Source organism: Capra hircus, chromosome 9, assembly GCF_001704415.2.
Source record: "Capra hircus breed San Clemente chromosome 9, ASM170441v1, whole genome shotgun sequence".
Taxonomy (NCBI): Eukaryota; Metazoa; Chordata; class Mammalia; order Artiodactyla; family Bovidae; genus Capra; species Capra hircus.
In genome coordinates this window covers 35,404,812-35,423,444 of record NC_030816.1, presented here as the reverse complement: position 1 = coordinate 35,423,444, position 18,633 = coordinate 35,404,812, and the positions used below count along the sequence as shown (strand labels likewise).

The window sequence follows — 18,633 nt, the reverse complement described above, 5'->3', positions numbered from 1 at the left end:
GCCACCTGATGCAAAGAGTTGACTCATTGGAAAAGACTCTGATGCTGGGAGGGATTGGGGGCAGGAGGGGAAGGGGTCGACAGAGGATGAGATGGCGGGATGGCATCACTGACATGATGGACGTGAGTCTGAGTGAACTCCGGGATATGGTGATGGACAGGGAGGCCTGGTGTGCTGCGATTCATGGGGTCGCAAAGAGTCGGACACGACTGAGCGACTGAACTGAACTGAACTGAACCTATTTTTCAGAGTCTGTAGAAATGGCAGGCACTACCTTTAAATGAAGTTAATCTGGGTGTGTAATGATTAAAGTGACCCCTTATTTGGAAATTAGGAACATATCAAATGTAGGTTTTCTTATACATCTATTGAAGTCTGATTTCTCAAAAAAGTTCTAGAAGTCATTTATATGGAATCCATTTTGTTTTGCATTACAAATATTGAGGCTAAATTTCAAAATGTTGAATGTGAGTTTAATTCCATTAAAATTTAAATTAAATGATTAAAACAGCATTTTAAGCTATCTTTGTTTTGCAAGATGCATTGATTGGAATAAGGAGCCAAATATTAATTTATAAATGTAAAGCATTTTCAATATGAAGAAATCACTTATTTTAAGAAAATGATAGACTGGCATCATTGAAACAACATTTTACTGGTAAAATTTATGTACTTATTCCACTTATGCTTAAAATGATAGCTCACTGATTTGGGACTTGATTTTAGAAAAAATTGAGAAAATCAATATTAGTAGATAATTTTAAGACAACCCACTCCAGTATTCTTGCCTGGAGAATCGCAGGGATGAGGGAGCCTGGCGGGCTGCCATCTGTGGGGTCTCACAGAGTCGGACATGACTGAAGCGACAGCAGCAGCAGCAGCAGCTATAGTATTAATTATAAATTTTTAACAATTATTCTTGAATATTTTTTCTAAATCTTATGGTTCAATATGTGATATCATTGATAATATCAAAATAATGGTCCTAAACAGGTCCTGAAATATTTAAAACCTTCCTCAAAATCATGCTTGACATACTGTATATGTGTATTAGCCACTCAGTTGTGTCCAACTCCTGTGACTCCGTGGACTGTAGCCCACTAGGCTCCTCTGTCCATGGGATTTTCCAGGTAAGAATGCTGGAGTAGGTTGCTATTCTCTTCTCCAGGGTATCTTCCCAACCCAGGGATCAAACGTGGGTCTCCTGTATTGCAGACAGATTCTTTACACTCTGAGCCACCAGGGAAGCCCTCATATTTGATATAAATGAGCACATTTGGATTTATGTAAAATTCAATTTGGGAAAAAAAGATTGGCTGTGCTTACCTCAAATATTTTTTATAACAAAGTCAGCTATACATAAATACATAAAACTACTATGTTTGTTCGAAAACATCTAGTCATGCCATATAATTGTCAAACGTTTTTTAGGTAAATACAGCATGTCTTTCAGACCAGATGACTTCTGGGAGTGTCATCTTGTAGAGCTGAGTTGCCTGCTAATCGCTTAGCTCAAGACAGAAAAAAAAGCGTATTAGTGTTTTTCCAAATGAGCCTCACACTTAGGGAGCACCACAGTAATTTTATTTAATAGCTTGGGGCTTCATTTGCAGGAAGCAGATACCATGTTAATTAACAGCACAATGCTTGTAGGAAAGCTTTAAGATATGACTTGATTAATCACTCTTTCCTTTTGATGTCCATATTTAGAAAATAATTCTTTATGTCCACTGACGCAGATGATGGCCTGACGGGTGGTTTGTAGTTGTCCAAAACGGGCAGTCTTTACAATGACAAGTCATCCAGGCAGCTCTCATCTGACAGTCTTGGGACCTGACCTTTACTTTTGGTTGAGTTTACATGCATGAAGATAAAAAATCTGTAGTGGAAAACTTCAGGGAAATTAGAAGTGGCTTGTGTAAACAGTGAGTTACCTAGAATTCAGAAGAAAATATGCTTTAAAAAAGATAATTACTGGAGTGTAGTTGATTTAAAATGTTGTGTTAGTTTCTGCTGTATAGCAAAGTGAATAAGTTATAAATACACATATATCTACTCTTAAAATTCTTTTCCCATGTAAGTCATTACAGTATAATAGATAGAGTTCCCTGTACTATACCACAGGTCCTTGTTAGTTATCTATTTTATACATAGTAGTGTGTGTATGTCAATCCCAATCTCCCAGTGTATCCCTCCCCACCAACACTTTCCCTCTTAGTAACCATACATTTGTTTTCTATATCTGTGACTGTATTTCTGTTTTGTAAATAAGTTCATTAAACATGCTACTTTTAATAAAAACATAAAATTTGAATTTGTTTCATTAAGTCATTCCTTAAAGTTATTGTAAGTTCAGTTCCAGACCACTGTTAAAGAAAAGTTATAGCAATTTTTAAATTTTCCAGTACATATAAAAGTTGTGTTTCTACTATACTGTAGTCTGTTAAGTGTGCAATAGCATTATGTCTAAAAATACAAAGCACAACCTTAATCAAAATACACTTAATTGCTAAAAAATAGTAACCATTATCTGAATCTTCAGCAAACTGAAGATTTTAATCTTTTTGCAGATCATCATAGCAAGTAATAATAAGGAAAACTTTTAAATATTGTGAAAATTATGTAAATGCAACACGGGCACAAAGCGAGCGAATACCGTTAGAAAATAGTACCAATAAACTTTCTGGATACAAGGTCGCTGCAAACCTACAATGTATAAAAAGCATGGTATCTGCAAGGTACAATAAAGTAAAATATACCTAAAATTCTGCTGTTTATAGGCACAACACATAATTATCCACTATCATGCATGAGTACAACTGTGCCTTAGGAGAGGTATAACCTATATTTTGTTTATGCCTAAACAATTTATATCTTAAGAATATCCATAATTGAAATTTATTCAGTAGCTAAAAATGATAAAGTAGAACCTAACACTAACTCGGAAGGGTATATTCTTAGTTTAGTTTAGTTTTTTCTTCTTTTCTTTTTAAAGCAACTTGAGACTATTCCACTTTTGATTAAAACAATAAAAATAAATGCAATATCTATGTGGGTTTGTGTTTATACATCAATGGTATTGAGAATAATTACCTCAAAGTTTGGAGCATGGATGGCAGACTCTAAATTGTTTTACTGAATGTAAGGCTATATGCTATAATCCATTACAAGAGGAATATAGCATTTTATAGCATGGATATCTAAATTTTAACATCTATACTTAAATGTCAATACATATAGCTCTAGACAATAATTTAATAGTTTTACAATATTCAGTTATATAACATTAATTTCTTAGCTTTGAAATTCAGGCTGTTATATTCTAAAGAAAAGTATAAACTGTGTTTTATGCATGTATTTGTATATACATCTCTGTGATCTTGTATTGTTGTTTCAATGGAGTAAAATTTCCAAAGGGAAATTGTAATGTCCCAGTTTGTGCTTGACACTGATTTCCAGATTGTTTTCCGGAATAGTATTAACTGTTTTTTCTAGCACTCAACTATAGGTACTAGCACACTGTTACGCACCTATGTCTCATGAGGAAATTGTGGTTTTTCTTACCTAGAAATCTTACTGACTCTTTCTCACCTCTGGATTGAAAAACAATAACTTCATGTCATCAAGAAATGAAAGCTGACTTTTCAATGATGAAAAGCTTTGGATAAAAGCTATCTTTTCAGTAATCTTTGTTTCATAGAGCCCACTGCATTAGCTTAAGAGGAGTGGAGCTAGTCTCTAAAATAGATGTTAACTTGTGCTCTCTAGCCACTGCTATAAATAGCCGCAATTGATGTCATAATGTATCATGGTTTCAGAAAAGCAGAATCTCTCAAGTGTGCCCCTTACTGGATGATTTAAGCCTCAACTCTTCAGAATCTTTTACCCACACCGTTAGATTGTTAAAGAAAATTAAATCATATCTGAAAAGTGCCTACACAATGCCGTATGGTAGGAGTTGTAGAAAGTAATTAAATAACTTCTTTGTGAAGTATTTACTTTCTAACTTAAAAAGGCAAAACATTGTTCATGGGATATAGTTAAAAATCAACATAATATGCCAGTGTCATAACAGATATGCTTATTACCCAGTTTTTTCATATCTATAGTAAATTTCTCTCTTTTACATTCTGGTCAAGGATAGTCCTTGTGATTCACCTAATTTCAAAGAATAAAGAAATAAAAGTAAACTTTATTCTTCTGTTTTGCATGATAGATATGTATAATAACTCTGTACTGTTTCCTTGAGAACAAAAGTAGTTGCAAATATCTAATTATAAAAAAGTCTGTCAAATTCTGTTCAACATTTAACATAGAATTATATTTATAATTGCAGTAATTTTCCCTTCAAAATATCTGTGGGTATTCATTCAAAGTATCTGTGGGTATTCATTAGGTGGCTTGTATTTACAAGGTGAGAAAGGAAAGAGAAGGCCCTGAAGGATATACATTTGGGGAAGAGAGGAACAGAAGGACTCAGGGTTAGGAATGCAAAGGAGCAGAAGAAATATTATTTGATGCTATGAACTCTGGAAACACAGGAGCCTACTCAGTGGTTAACAGCCTTGCACTGAGGCTCACTGTACTTACTCAGATGCCATCAGTGAGTTTTGAGTCAATGCATGCTTTATAGAACTCCTATAAATGAGCTAAGCTCAAGGATAAAGTTAAATATGGAATGTCTTTTTATTTAAATTTTTTCCTCACAAATTTATCAAATTTCTCTTTCAACTAAGAAGGAAAATCATTTTAAGCTCTTTTATTTTCAGAATGCTTAGGCTATTCTTTTTTTTACTGCCTCATCACTTCTTAAATTTCCTTTTGTTTCTTCAGATGATCATTTTTTTGTGCCTTTTAAGACATTTGTACCATCCTTTTATGGCTAATTTCTCTGTGGAAATGTTGTTACTTCTGGTTTTCCTGTGAGTCTCCCCTTCTCACCCTCTAGTCTTACTTTGGCTGCAATTATTCAGTTGTAAAATCAACCAGGTGAAGTTTAGCAAACTGTCTTCTCTTCTGAGTAAAGTGATATCACCTTCACCTCTTGCTCTTTGTCTACTTTGAATTAATTTCCTCAATGGCATAGGATTCAGCATAAACAGAAAAAGGTTGTAATGAAAGTCTTTTATGTCCAGGTTTGTGATTTATAATTTGTTTCATCAAGTATAAAACTCAAAAGTATAAATGTCAAGAGTTAACTGATACAGTTTAATCGGTCATTTCCAATTTTGATGTCAGTTTATTAACCCACTGACTAAAAGGGCATTGCAGAGGGTTAGTTTACATTTGGTTTCAGAGTCCTCTGATTTCTGTCTTAATAATGTCCTCAGCAGTGTACCATTAAAGTTTTTTGCTTCAGTTCACATTCTGATTGTCCCTGAACCTGTATAATTCACAGTAGGAATGGTAATGTTGACTGAGACAAGTTTTGGCTGGCAGAGTATATACATCTTACCGTTGCTCCATTTTGTATTTTTATTAGTGTAACCAATTCCCAATACTGTAGATGTCTTAGTAGTTACCCCCAACTTTCCTACTATATTAAATGTTTCTCTACAAGGAATTAAGAATTATTAATAGAAGATAGTAATTATACATTTGGTGAATTTATTTAATGTAATTATTACATTTTCTAGTATTTGTATCTGTAATATTACATATGGCCTCTTTTGCATATATCTTCCTATTTTTCTAAATTTATATCCCAACTCTGTGAGTAGATAGAAGTAGAAATCACATTTTGCCTTAAGGAAATCAAAGCCTAGACCTTCATTATTCAAGATTCTTTCAATTTTAATTGCCTAAAATTCCCTGAAAATTAGTTAATAGCAAAAGAAAAGCATGTTGAATCTCTAGCTCATAAGTAGAAGATAATCTGTCCTCAGATGGACTTGAATCCAGTTGGTTCCAGGTAATAAAGTCATAAACAAGCTAATCTCCATCATTCTCCCCCTTTTTCATTTGTATTGGTTTCGTTCTCAGACAGAGGGTGCAGAGGCACCACGGAAGTTCATATACACAGGTACAGAGCTTCAGGAGAAGGACTGTGTTTCTTTTTCGGTGGCTCCTTCAAAAGGCCTGGATTTAACTTGTCCATGCCTGAACCAGTGGTAGTTATCAATAGGCCTATAGTGCATAGAGCTAGGAGACTGGGACAGGGAAAAACTGGGAGGGGAAAAATATTCTGCTGTAATAGGAAGAGATGGTGAGAATGCATAACAATAGAATTGCATCGACATAGTTACATTATTTTAATAAAATCATATTCTTGGTCTTCCGAGTTCCATGCTCTATTCTTTTAATCTCCTGTTTAGATCAGTTATAAGATGAACTGATATATAAAGACTCAACTTTAGGAGAACCCTTTAATATCTATTTCATTAAAGAACAAGCATATTTTAATTGTCTTGAAAGGAGATGTTAGCAATCTCAGGATATGAACAAAGTACAGTCTTAAAAAGGACTTCTCAATGGCTCAGGGGTAAAGAATTTGCCTGCAGTGCAGAAGATGTGGGTTTGATCCCTCGGTTGGGAAGATCTCCTGGAGAAAGAAACTGGAGAAAGAAACGGACTCCAGTATTCTTTCCTAGGAAATCCCATGGACAGAGTGAGTACCTGGCAGGCTACAGTCCATAGGGTCACAAGAGTCAGACACAACATAGTGACTAAACAACAGCAAATAATCTTAAAAAAAAAACACAAAAAAACTAGTGAGAATTCTGGTTTGACTTTTCCCTTGATCCTACTATCCTTTCCAACTTCTGCTTTCTAAGCTTTCCCCCACTCCTTTTGTTTGTTGAAGCTGTAAGAGCTAATAGGAAAATCTTTCATACAATACCTACTTTCTAACATATCAATAGACAGGCATTGCTCCAGACAAAATCAGATACCTCTCCTTTACCCATCATGGGGCAGTATATTAAGAATGTTGATTTGTTTGTCTAAATAATTGGCCTCTCAGTCTTATTACCCAAACTCATAATTGTGTTCGATGTTAATTACATTTTAATTATAATGTTACATTTTTATTATAATGTGATAAAATTACATTATATTTATAAATGTTGAATGAGTGAATCAAACTAAAAATCACATAAAGACAAATTAAATAAAAAAAGATAATTGAGAAAGCATATGCTCATATGGGAAAAGGGATATTCATGAGACCCAAGAGTGGGCAAGCAAAGACATTTCCTTTTGGCAATAAAAACAATAATTAGTTAAATCAATGCATTTTTAAAGTAGGAATCAACCAGGTTATTTAAAGTAGTGAAGAGATAGGAAAATTTCACGTTAAGATCTAAGGTACACTGAAATGTGAACGTGCAAATCAATTGTTATTTTTTTCCCTCAAAGACTGAGTCCTAACCTAAGTTGATATTACTAGTGTTAACATTCTTGAGGTTCTCACTTACCCCATTCTGTAATTATGACACATTTAAAACCTTTATAGTTCTCACTTTTCTAAATGTATCTAATTTGATCCTTACAATGTGAGATACATCATTATTCTACTTATTTTAAAGATAAAAAAATGAAGCTAGGAAAGATTGCATGATTTCCAATAGGGACTAATACATTACAAAGCTAAAGCTGTAAGTCCTGTTAAATTTCTGTGAAACTTTACTTTTTTTCATATTTCTATGAGAAGACTTTACCACTGAGCCACCAGGGAAGCCCCTATGAGAAGTTACTATTACAATTTTATATACAGAGCACAATATAAAAAGCTAGACTCACAAGAAGAGCACAAAAATTTGTTTTGGACACATATTGGTATGATTTATTTGGATATCATTTTATTTATTTCAGAAATATCTGTATCAGGGATTTCCCTGGTGGCTCAGATAGTAAAGAATTTGCCTGCAATGCAGGAGACCCAAGTTCAGTCTCTGAGTCAGGAAGATCCCCTGGAGAAGCAAATTAGTGCCCACTCCAGTATTCTTGCCTGGAGAATTCCATACACAGAGGAGCCTGGGGGGCTACAGTCCATGGGGTTGCAAAGAGTCAGACACGACTGAGTGACTAACATACACAGATTGATGTAAACTTCAACTTTATTCTTCAAATCATGCTTAAAATAGATCTTAACTATCATTTAATTTTTGGTTTGGGTAAATAATATATAAAGTATCAGGTTCTCAATTTTTGTAGGCATTTGAAACTAGTATTTACATGAAGTCAAATTTCTGGTATATTTTTGGTTTGCATAGTCTTGGATCTCAAATTAGAAAGAATCAGTCTGTTAACAGTATAAATCAATTTTAATTCATTACATTGAGAAAAGTAAGTATAAGCAATATTGAGGAATGTAAATTTTTTAATGTAAGAAGCTAATTTGAGCTCCAAATATCAGAATAATTGGATGTACTGGACGTATGCTGGAAGTGCAGAGAATACTTCCCCTTGATATTGACTCTTCTCTAGATCAATAGCAGTTCCAAATGTAGTAAAGCAACAGACACGATTTAACAGGACCTAAATTATTAAGGCTAGTGCATTGTTGCTAGAGAGTTCATTAAGAATCCCATCAATACAGTGTGGTTCATGGGCGCTAGTAAGAGCTTCGTGGAACATTTTAAAAGAGAATGAGATATCTCAATGGACTGATCTTAGTGGAAAAATTTAATTAGGTAAGAATAATTACATTAGTTAAATGAAACTTTTAATTGAAAACCTGTTGGCATTTTCTAACCTGCTTCACAGCTGTTCCTTAATCATTTATATTTAAAAAATGAAGAGTTTCTCTACATGGTATTTGAGAAACATCTAAACATCTTAGAATTTGTATATAAATGTTTAAAGTACTTTAGAGAGTGTGGCAGTGAAAACAAATATTTTCTGCTTGGGCAATGGTGCATTTTAAAGATATGTGTATGAGAGAAAGAAAATTATATAGAAAGTATTTGAGATGAATATATATAATTCTTGGAAAGAATGCAAAATAGTCATCTAAAGCTTTCGGAATTCTAACGTTAAAATTCCATGGACTGAATTTCTTACCTTATAAAGATATAAAGGCTTACAGAGAAATAATGTTGTTTTGTAAAATTATCTTGTTGACTGTTATTAAAGAAACTGCATCCAGCAAGAGTTCTTGCAAGATTGAAATTGTATAATAGAAATTTTTTAATGGAAACATTAAGAGCCAATGAAAACTCTTACTCTCAAAATTAACACTTAGATTGCCTATTCAAAATAGGTGAAATTGCTGCCACAGTTTTTGGGGTAGCTTTTAAAGCCTAAGACAGAGAGTGTTGGTTTGAGAAAACATAAACACTTACCTAAATTCACAAATTTAACAGATCCATTAATTACTCATTGCATTAATCCTAGACCAGGCCTTTTTTTTTTCTTTTTTTCTGAATCCCAGCAGCACTATCATCCAATACTGTTTCCTTTTCTTAATCTTCAAAGCTTTGCTGAACTTGAATTTTCTTCCTAACTCATCAGTTTGAACTCATTCTATTCTTTTCCCTTCTCTTTTCTTTATATTTCCGTTAAGCTCTTATTCCTTTTTAGCCTCCTGGGTACCGAATGCCATACAGGTAACTACAAAAATCCATATTCCTTTTAAAGGTCTTTTACCATGCAGTTTCTGGAATCTCCTTTTTTTTCAACTAATCTTCAATACAGGCATCATTCTGGTTAGTTAAAAAAGATGAAGAACAGGCATATCTATCTATATCCTAACTGTGAAGAGGAACAAAACATGATAAAATCTTGGGATAGTTTAGTAAATGACTTTGAATAACAGAAGGGGCTTTAGTTTTTCTCTGCAGAGTATCAGGAAACCAAGGTGGGTTTAATGTGCATGAGAAGTTTTAACAGTAAAGTTGAAACAACAAAGAAACTATAATACAAGTATTGGCAGATTTTGTTGGATCAGGGAGGAAATGGGTAGAATATGAACACAGACAAATGACTGAAGAAAAGTTAACTTTATTTCCTCTTATTTATATATGTGTATGAAATGTTGGTATTAAAGTTTATTGAAAAAGTACACAAAGCATAAAGAATTATAGGGAGGAGATGAATAAATTAAGATTATGATTGCATTACAAAAGCCAATATAAAATCAAAATGAAAGATGAGTTTTTCTAGCAGTACAAATGTAAACTACAGGGCACCTGAAAATTCACTTGGTTCCTGCCCCTCCTTTTACAGATGAAGAAACTGAAGACTAGAAAAAACTGCAAGGCAGATTTACCCAGCTTCACATTGCTGGTGGGTAACTATCTGTCCAACAGCAGTCCTTTAATTAGCAACAAAATTCAAGATGCTGTAATATTTTACCACTTATATTTAAATTCTAGACTTGTCAGATATTGTGTGTGTTCAGGAGCTTTTCTTTTTTTTTTTTTTTTTTTTTTGAGCACTGAATTGTGGCATTATGTACACACCACATTTTATAGGGATCACATTGTTGTTGTGTGTTAATTTCCTTCCTGCTCCTTCTCCCTCCAGAACTTGATCTGTTCTCTTGAACAGCATGAGGCCTGTTCCCTCATTTAGGCTAACAGTGGGTGCAGAAGGGTTGAAACATTGTACTTTCTAAACCGGCTCCTTATTCTGGATAGGATCCATCTTGATGAGATTACCGCTCTTCTGGCGATCGTCATCATCATCATCTAACACCTGCCTATGCACCGCGAGCCAGGGATTGTGCAAACTGCTTTAATGTATTATCTCATGCCGTCTGTGTAGTCCAGGCAGCTGCTGGTAAAGAACTCCGTTTCAGAGCAGTACAAAGAGCCGGCAACACAGTAAGCATAATGGCAGCTGCAATGTAACTGGGAGAATTGTCTCTGACAATTGGCTCCCGACTGGGTCTGAGGGCATTTCTTCTTCCATCCCTCGGTTTCGTTACCAGCCACTGTGCACCTGCTCTGTGCCGGGCAGAGCGCTGGCTGCAGTGTGCCAGCTGAATGAGCGAACACCAGCCTGCCTTCCATGTGTGACCCTCACCCTTGCTCAGAGCGGTGGCCGATTCTCTGTCCCATTTAGGCCTGTGCTGATTGTGCGAGGGAGCCCCAGAGGTCAGAATGTAGTTCCTTCTCCACCACCCTTAATAGTCACATCTTCTAATAGAAAAATCGATATTTGTAACCGTTCTTCTCTTGGAACTATCTGGTTTATAAAAGTGACTTTTTTCCAGCGAGGAACAGATATAGCAGATCATCAGTTTTCATTTCCAATTATAAGATGAGGAAACAAGGCAAATGGGGATTTAAGTATTTTTATTATTTGTTTTAGATAAAAGATCAAGTCAACAAAACAGCCAGGATTCATAAACTTAAACTCTGTGTATTAGACCAACCAGGCTGCTCTCTGTGCTGTGCACCATACTTCAGATGGGAATTCAGCAATGAGCAAAATCTGAGACGCAGGAGTTCCAGAATAGATCTGCCACCTGCCAGCTAGCATTCAGATCTCAAAGGGGACCTGCCTGCACTTATTTAATGGAAAGATAAATGTGTTCACGAAGCTGTTACTATAAATTCATTTAGAAACGGGACAGAGGCTGCACTCACATTCCTCCCAGATTTGAGCTGCTGGCAGATTTGGTTCACTGTACCTCTGGGAGGGAATACATTCTAGCTAGATGGCAAAGTGTGATTGTTATTCAGAGCTTCCTAAAGCCTATTCTTTTATGGTGTAAATGAACTTTTGGGTTGAATCATCAACTTATTGAAAAATGCTTTTATACATGCCCGTAGTAAAAATGTGTGGACGAAGCAATATATGGAATGCTGTGCATGGTTTTATGAAGAGAGATATGATTATTATACAAAAGGTATTTGTCTAGAAAAGAAGATAAAATGTGAACAAGTGTAAAGAATTTTATTAAAAGTAGAATAGTCAAAAAGGAAAGAAGATACAGATCAGTGATCCTTCATTTGTGAGAATTCTAGATATCTATAGAATAAAATGAAATCTACAAACAAACTTCCCAGAAAAATGCATGATCAGTTTCTTAATAGCTGTATTAGAGTAAAATTGATGTATTGTAGTTGCCATATTTAAGCTGTATAACTTGATAGGTTTTGACCTAAGTATACACTCATATAAGCATCAATACAATCAGGATACGGTGATACTCTTAATATTAGTCACATATTATATATGTAACATACATATATATATACTTTATATATATCATGTATCACATCACTCTTTATTTACATTTAAATGTAAATTATTAAATGCAATATTGGGTGTGTTTGGAGCCCAGATCAAGAGCCCAACTATGTAAAAAGTGCTTAAGCAGAAAGACATTGTCATAAATGTAAATCTGCTGGCATAATACAGAAAATAAATTGGAAAATGCTGTTTTACAACTTCTCCCAGGCAAAACTCAATGGAATGCCCAAAAGCGTTATATCCTAGGGGACAGAGCATTCCAAAAGGCTGCCTCCCAATTGGGAAGAAAGGTAAATACCTTTGGTAGCTTTTGTGAAAAAAGTCTTTAGTGTATTTAGTGTATTGAAGAGATTTAATACAGTGATGTTTGCTTCTGTGATCCTGTGTAGTTCAAAACTGCTCATTTCTAACGAATTGCTTCATCCCTCATGCAAATAAAAGCTTTGTTTTAATTTTTTATAACTCTAGAACATCTATCCCACAACTTTACAAAGAAAATGTTTAATGATGATGATTATAGTGATCAGAAACTGAAATAACATATGCACTTCCCATGGACATGCTTGGTAATTAGCACTTTGTACCAGAGGCTTCTGTAAATGAAATTTAAGTACATAGAAATATTTTAGCTTTTCACAGAACCCATTAATATTCCTGTTTTTATTATTTGAAATGTTTCAATCATATATCCTAAATCAAAAGTATTTAGCAATGGTAATTCTTATAATTTTGAAAGCATCTAATCTGTCTGAGTTTTCAATTATTTAAAAATATGCACTGGACTTTTTCCAAGCATAAAAGAAATGTAAGCATATGTACATCTCACTGTTCCTTCGATGCTTTACAGTCTCATCAGACATGAGGCTACTTGAAATAGATGAAAAAAGTACGGGGTGACTAAACCAATTTCTGTGGCAATAGCTCAACCATAGAAATTAGCATTCATCACTCTTCCACCTGCATCTCCGTTACACACTCCATGCCTAAAAGTAATTAGACTGGGTATAAGAGAAACCCAGCAATAAGTTAGGGAGATGGTTAATGCATATTTATAATATATGAGAAGGCACTTATGATCTTTTCAAGCCATCCATTTAAAAAGATCACTGTTGTTTTACTGAAATGTGTAGGACTATATTGCACAGTTTTAAAGGTTTGCAAAACAAGTTTCTGGATGATGGACATGCTTTGTAGGTTAACTAATTTATTTTGGAAAGAAAAAGTTCCAACTCCAGTCTAATCTGAGATAGGACCTCAAGAGGGCTTGTATAGCTATTGATAGATGCTTGACCCAGCAGTGAAATAGGGAGGGCTGCACTTGGATCTGACTGTACTTACCTAGACTGCGCTTCCTTCTGGGCTATATTCCCAGGGTGAACAGATATTCTAACTTTCCACACAAAAAGTATGATCTATTTATATATAGGTAATTATACCTGAAAGAGAGAAAATAGGATAAACTGTTTTGTCTTCCTTGCTGATTTTTTTTTTTCCTCTGCCTAGCTTTTGTCTTAGCAGTTTAAGATCTAAATAACTACAACTTTTTCTAACCCTCTCCTATGGATTTTAATAACCAGATTGTACACATACTCTATTTTAATTGATTTGGTTAATTCACATTTATGTTTATGTAGCTGAAGATTTTTTTCGAGGTAGCTGTGATATGTAAGGAAAAAAAAAATTGACCTGGAAGACAAACAAACTTTTGTTTGAATCTCAGCTCGGAGACATGCTTTATGGGACATAAATTTCTGGTATTCAGCAGGATCTCCAGAAAGATGAGATCCACTGCTGTCCCTTTCCCTTCTATTGCCTGTCATAGTTTCAGTGGGAATTTGATTTAAGGGAGGTAGTTGGTTATGGTAGTTAGGACAGTGGTTTTAAGAATTAGACTGTGTCTGAATCTTGTTTTTAAAATCTTTTGTCTGAGTCTTATTTCTGCCAATCTTGTTATGATAGTTTGGAGGGTCGTTCTAAGAGCTAAGTTTTGGCTGAGTCTCTTTTCTCAAGGTGATGAGACCTTGAGAGGATTACTTCAAACTTGCTAAACTTCAGTTTTCTCTTCTCTGATAAAAGTAGTATCAACTAAAATATAGGGTCTACACGAAGTACGTGTGAAGAAATTGACACAGTTGTGTGGCATAGAGTAAGTGTGCAGTGTAGCTTGTTAGTAACATTATTAAAATATTGACAAAGTAATGAACCCATGTGTCTCCTCCATTTTTCTCCTCTTCTCTTCTACTCCTCCTGTCTTTCCTCGTATTTTCCCTCTAGAGAAGAGTCAAGGCAAAGGATTATACAGTCAATATGAGAGAGTGGAAGACTTAGCCAGAACAGCTCAATAAAACTCTACAGTTTAGAGTTGGAAGTAGAGATGCCTCTTCAGCATAATCTTAAAAGATAGTCTTGGACCTTTGCCTTGTGAAAATCTACTGAGCAGCAACTGTATAGAACAAATCTACTTCTTTCACAACCTTGTTCCTGGTTAATACTAACCTTCTAACTAACCTATTATTGACTCAATCTCATACATCATTGTATTTATTTTTTGTGAATTTATATTTACCAGTTCTCCACAATCTATTTTCCTTACTTTATAGTGAATTTTCATTATGTAAATATTTACTGTTTATCAAAAATTATATATATATATTAATGTATTCAAGTACTTATTGATGTTTCTTATATTTTGAAACTTTAAATTGTTTTCCTTTATTCAAAGTTGAACACTGAACAAAAACTAGAGAGAAGGATGTAACCTCTGGGTAGTATTTTTAGATTCAAATCCAGCTCCATCTCTACATGCTATGATTTTCAAACCAGTTGTTTAACTGTCCTCTACGTTAACTTCCTATTTTATACAGGAATTAAATTCATCAGTGAATTTTCAACTGCATGATGGTCATAAGAATTAAAGGCAATGATTTAGGGCAAGTGCCTCACACAAAGTAAATACTGAGTGAACATTACTAATGTTACTAAATTAAGGCGAATTGTCAAGTATATGCATTCTTGTGAAAATAAGAAAGACATTTTTGATAAGCTGGAGCTTTCTCAAAATTTTTCAAAGTTGAAAGAATTTACATATGTACAGTTTTGTGAAGAAGATAGTAAAGTTAAGTCTGACAGGATATTAAGTCTAAATGGAAAACAATTCCATATTATCACATAAAGCAACTAGTTTAAAAGTAGGATGAAAAAAGCACCTTAAGCAGATGAAAATATAGAGAGTAGTTTCAGAAGTTCTGTTTATTACTTTATAATAAATCAACATACTTTAAACTGGAAATTCAAGAAAATATTTAAACAGCAACTTTTTAACTATGATTTTTCTCTAATACTTATCTTTACCTTATAGCTTAATAGTTTCCTTTTTGTAATTACATTTAAAATCACAGATCTTAAATGGTTTTATTGTCATCTAGTATACACTGTGATCCAGAAGCTGAAATTATGTACCAAAAAATCATTTTCAAATTTTTAATTAGGTAAAATTCTTTCCTAGTGTTGTCATTAATAGATAAGGTTACTATTCTAGAATTTTCATATAGGTCACATAAGATCATATATCTTCCCTGGTGGCTCAAAGTTAAAGCGTCTGCCTCCAATGTGGGAGACTCGGGTTTGATCCCTGGGTCGGGAAGATCCCCTGGAGAAGGAAATGGCAACCCACTCCAGTATTCTTGCCTGGAGAATCCCATGGACGGAGAAACCTGGTAGGCTACCGTCCACGGGGTCGCAAAGAGTCGGACATGACTGAATGGCTTCACTTACTTAAGATCATATAAGGCAGTAAGTCCCAGCAGGATAGCAGGAGCATCATAGATTGTGTTCTTTTAGCTATTATATGACAAAATTTCATCTTGGAAATAATTCCAATGGTATTTAGTAAACCTCTATCTTAAAAAAAAAACAACTGTAAAAAATAAAGGAGAAAAATATAAATTTTACTCATTGCTATCTCCCAAGAGTAATCAGTAGTATCATTTTAGTGTATTTTCTTCCCTTTAATTTCACTTATTTTTATTCACATAATATGCCCAGTGTGATGTTTAAGAATACTTTCTATGACCAATGAGGCTGTTTGAATCTGGACCTCTCCACTTCTTAGTTGTATGACTTTGTTAGTTACATAACATCTCTTAGCCTTGGTTTCATTACTTGTAAAATGGATACAATATCAGTATTTTTGTTAAATTATTATTGTGAGAAATAAGTTAAATAGCATATATGTTAAGTACGCAAATGCTGGAAATACAGTTCTGTATAATCTGTTTTCACACTTGGCTTTATATCACATGCAGTTTCTCATCTAAATGATTATTTTTTAAAACATGAATTTTAATGGTTATATGAAGTATCAGTGTGATTTTCTGTTTCCTTATTGTGAACATTTATTGATTTATACTTTTTGTTATTTATTAAAACAAATACTGTGTGTAGCTTTTGTTCTTATCTTTTATTTTCTCAGGGCAAATTCCAGAAAGAGAAATTACTGAGCTAAAAAGAACATGGATATTTTAAAAATTCCCTTGTGGTGCAACTTGCAAAATTGCCCTTTATCTTCTCTCTAGCAGTCTCTTAAAGTGTTCATATCTCTATACATTTGTTGATAGTGACTTTTAAAAAATTCATTTTATTTTAAAATCAAACATATCTTTCATATCTTGTTAACTTTTTTTACAACAACCAGTGTGGTGTATGAGATATGTCCTCTGAGTGTTAACTCAGGCCAAAGATAAATATCAGCCTGATCCTCAGGCTCATGATATGTGCCTGTATCAACACCACTCCTCTAGTTTTCACTCTGCAGCCATCAGTGTGCGAAAGTAGTCAGCTGGTATTTACCAAACGAAGGTTATGAATCTGAGCTATATTCCCCAAAGATTTATGAACTATAAAATGGTATTATTATTATGTTCTGTCATCGCACTGGGCTCTTTAGCTGCCTTCCATTTTATGTGGTTAAGTTCCTGAGGATCCATTTGCATGAAAGCTACTGTGTGTACTCATTTCGTATTGTATTGTGGCAAACGCTATAATCTACAGGGTTCCTATTCATTTTGGAATTCATTTCACAGCTCACTAATTGTGTGAATGAGAAGAGGAAATATATGCTTTTATTCCAAAGCATGCCAAGCAGATGGCCCAAAGTTCATTGCTACCCTCATTGTCAGCGTGGCTCTCTTCTGTAGGTAGTGAGCCTGGCATAGATCCGTCAAACACAATGTGAGGGTCCATTTAACACAGCATTTGACAGTTCCTGAGCCTCTGGTTTCTTATGACTTATAAACAGTTTATTTTTTATCATTCACCTCTAAAGTGGCCAGTCATTTGAGCAGGTGCAAACACAGTAGAATTCATATTCATTTTGCTTGAGAAGCCAAAATGAACTTTTATTCATATGGAAATTTTGGGAAAAGAAAACAGTACAGGGGATTAAGCTTAGTTTCTTGAAAAGGGATTAACACATGTATTGAGATTCAAAACTGTATCATCATTTCTGAGACTGAACCTTTTGAAAAGCTGAATTGCAAGAAAAATTAGGGTTTATCTTTAAGCTTTTTAGGTAAATCTCTTCAAATCTCTTGTTTCTTTCTATGAAAGGAAATTATTTACTCATTTACTTTTATACACAATATGTAATTTAAGGAACCATTAAAATGCTCATATTTGCATTCCTTGTATATGTGCACACACACACACGTGTATAGAGGAACAGAGTAAGCTAGAGACAAAGGGTGGGACAAAAAATGAAATAATGCATGTCTGCACACATTTCCTACTTAAGCAGAGACAGTGGGATGATATGAAATTATGTTATCACTTCAGGAAAGGGAGGGTAGGTCAGATGTGCTAATGGAGCCCATGTAGGGATTTGATCACAGTAGCTGCCTTAAGAGAACCACAGCATGTGGAAATATTGTTTTCTCCCTTACATGAAGAAAAACTGGGTATTTATTTCTCTCACTCGTTCTTTATCTCTACTTACAAACCTGCTATCATGGGTTTCCCATGTTGTATTGATGCCACTTTTCCTTTTCTCTCATTTTAAGACTGATGCTGCTCTTATGTATGACGCTGTGCACGTGGTGTCTGTGGGTGTCCAGCAGTTTCCCCAGATGACAGTCAGCTCCCTACAGTGCAATCGACACAAACCCTGGCGCTTTGGGACCCGCTTCATGAGCCTAATTAAAGAGGTGAGTCAGGAAAAGTGCCTCTGCTCTGTCTCACTTGTCCTCAAGTTGAATGAATTGAGATTATTGCAGTTTCCCGCACAGGTAATCTTTTACTTGTATCTTTTAAATTAAGCTTTCTTATTTTTCCCGTACAAGCAAAATTAGCATTTTTACTAAATAATATGGAAGAAAGGGAAAAATTACATGATAAATAAATGAATTTCTACAAAACATCTATGATTGTGTGAACAGATGAGAATCAGTGATATATGATTTATGACATGTTTGCCCCTCACCTTTAGGAATCTTT

At 34.4% G+C, this 18,633-nt stretch overlaps 1 protein-coding gene across 3 annotated transcripts in view; it reads left to right on the top strand.

Annotated features, from left to right (window-relative positions):
* GRIK2 (glutamate ionotropic receptor kainate type subunit 2) overlaps window positions 1–18,633 on the top strand; it is a 727,083-nt gene that overhangs the window by 440,925 nt on the left and 267,525 nt on the right. For all 3 annotated transcript variants that reach the window (XM_018053124.1, XM_018053125.1, XM_018053126.1), the window contains exon 7: window positions 18,201–18,344. In XM_018053124.1, coding sequence (XP_017908613.1) covers window positions 18,201–18,344 — 144 coding nt within the window. The remainder of the gene's footprint in view (window positions 1–18,200; window positions 18,345–18,633) is intronic.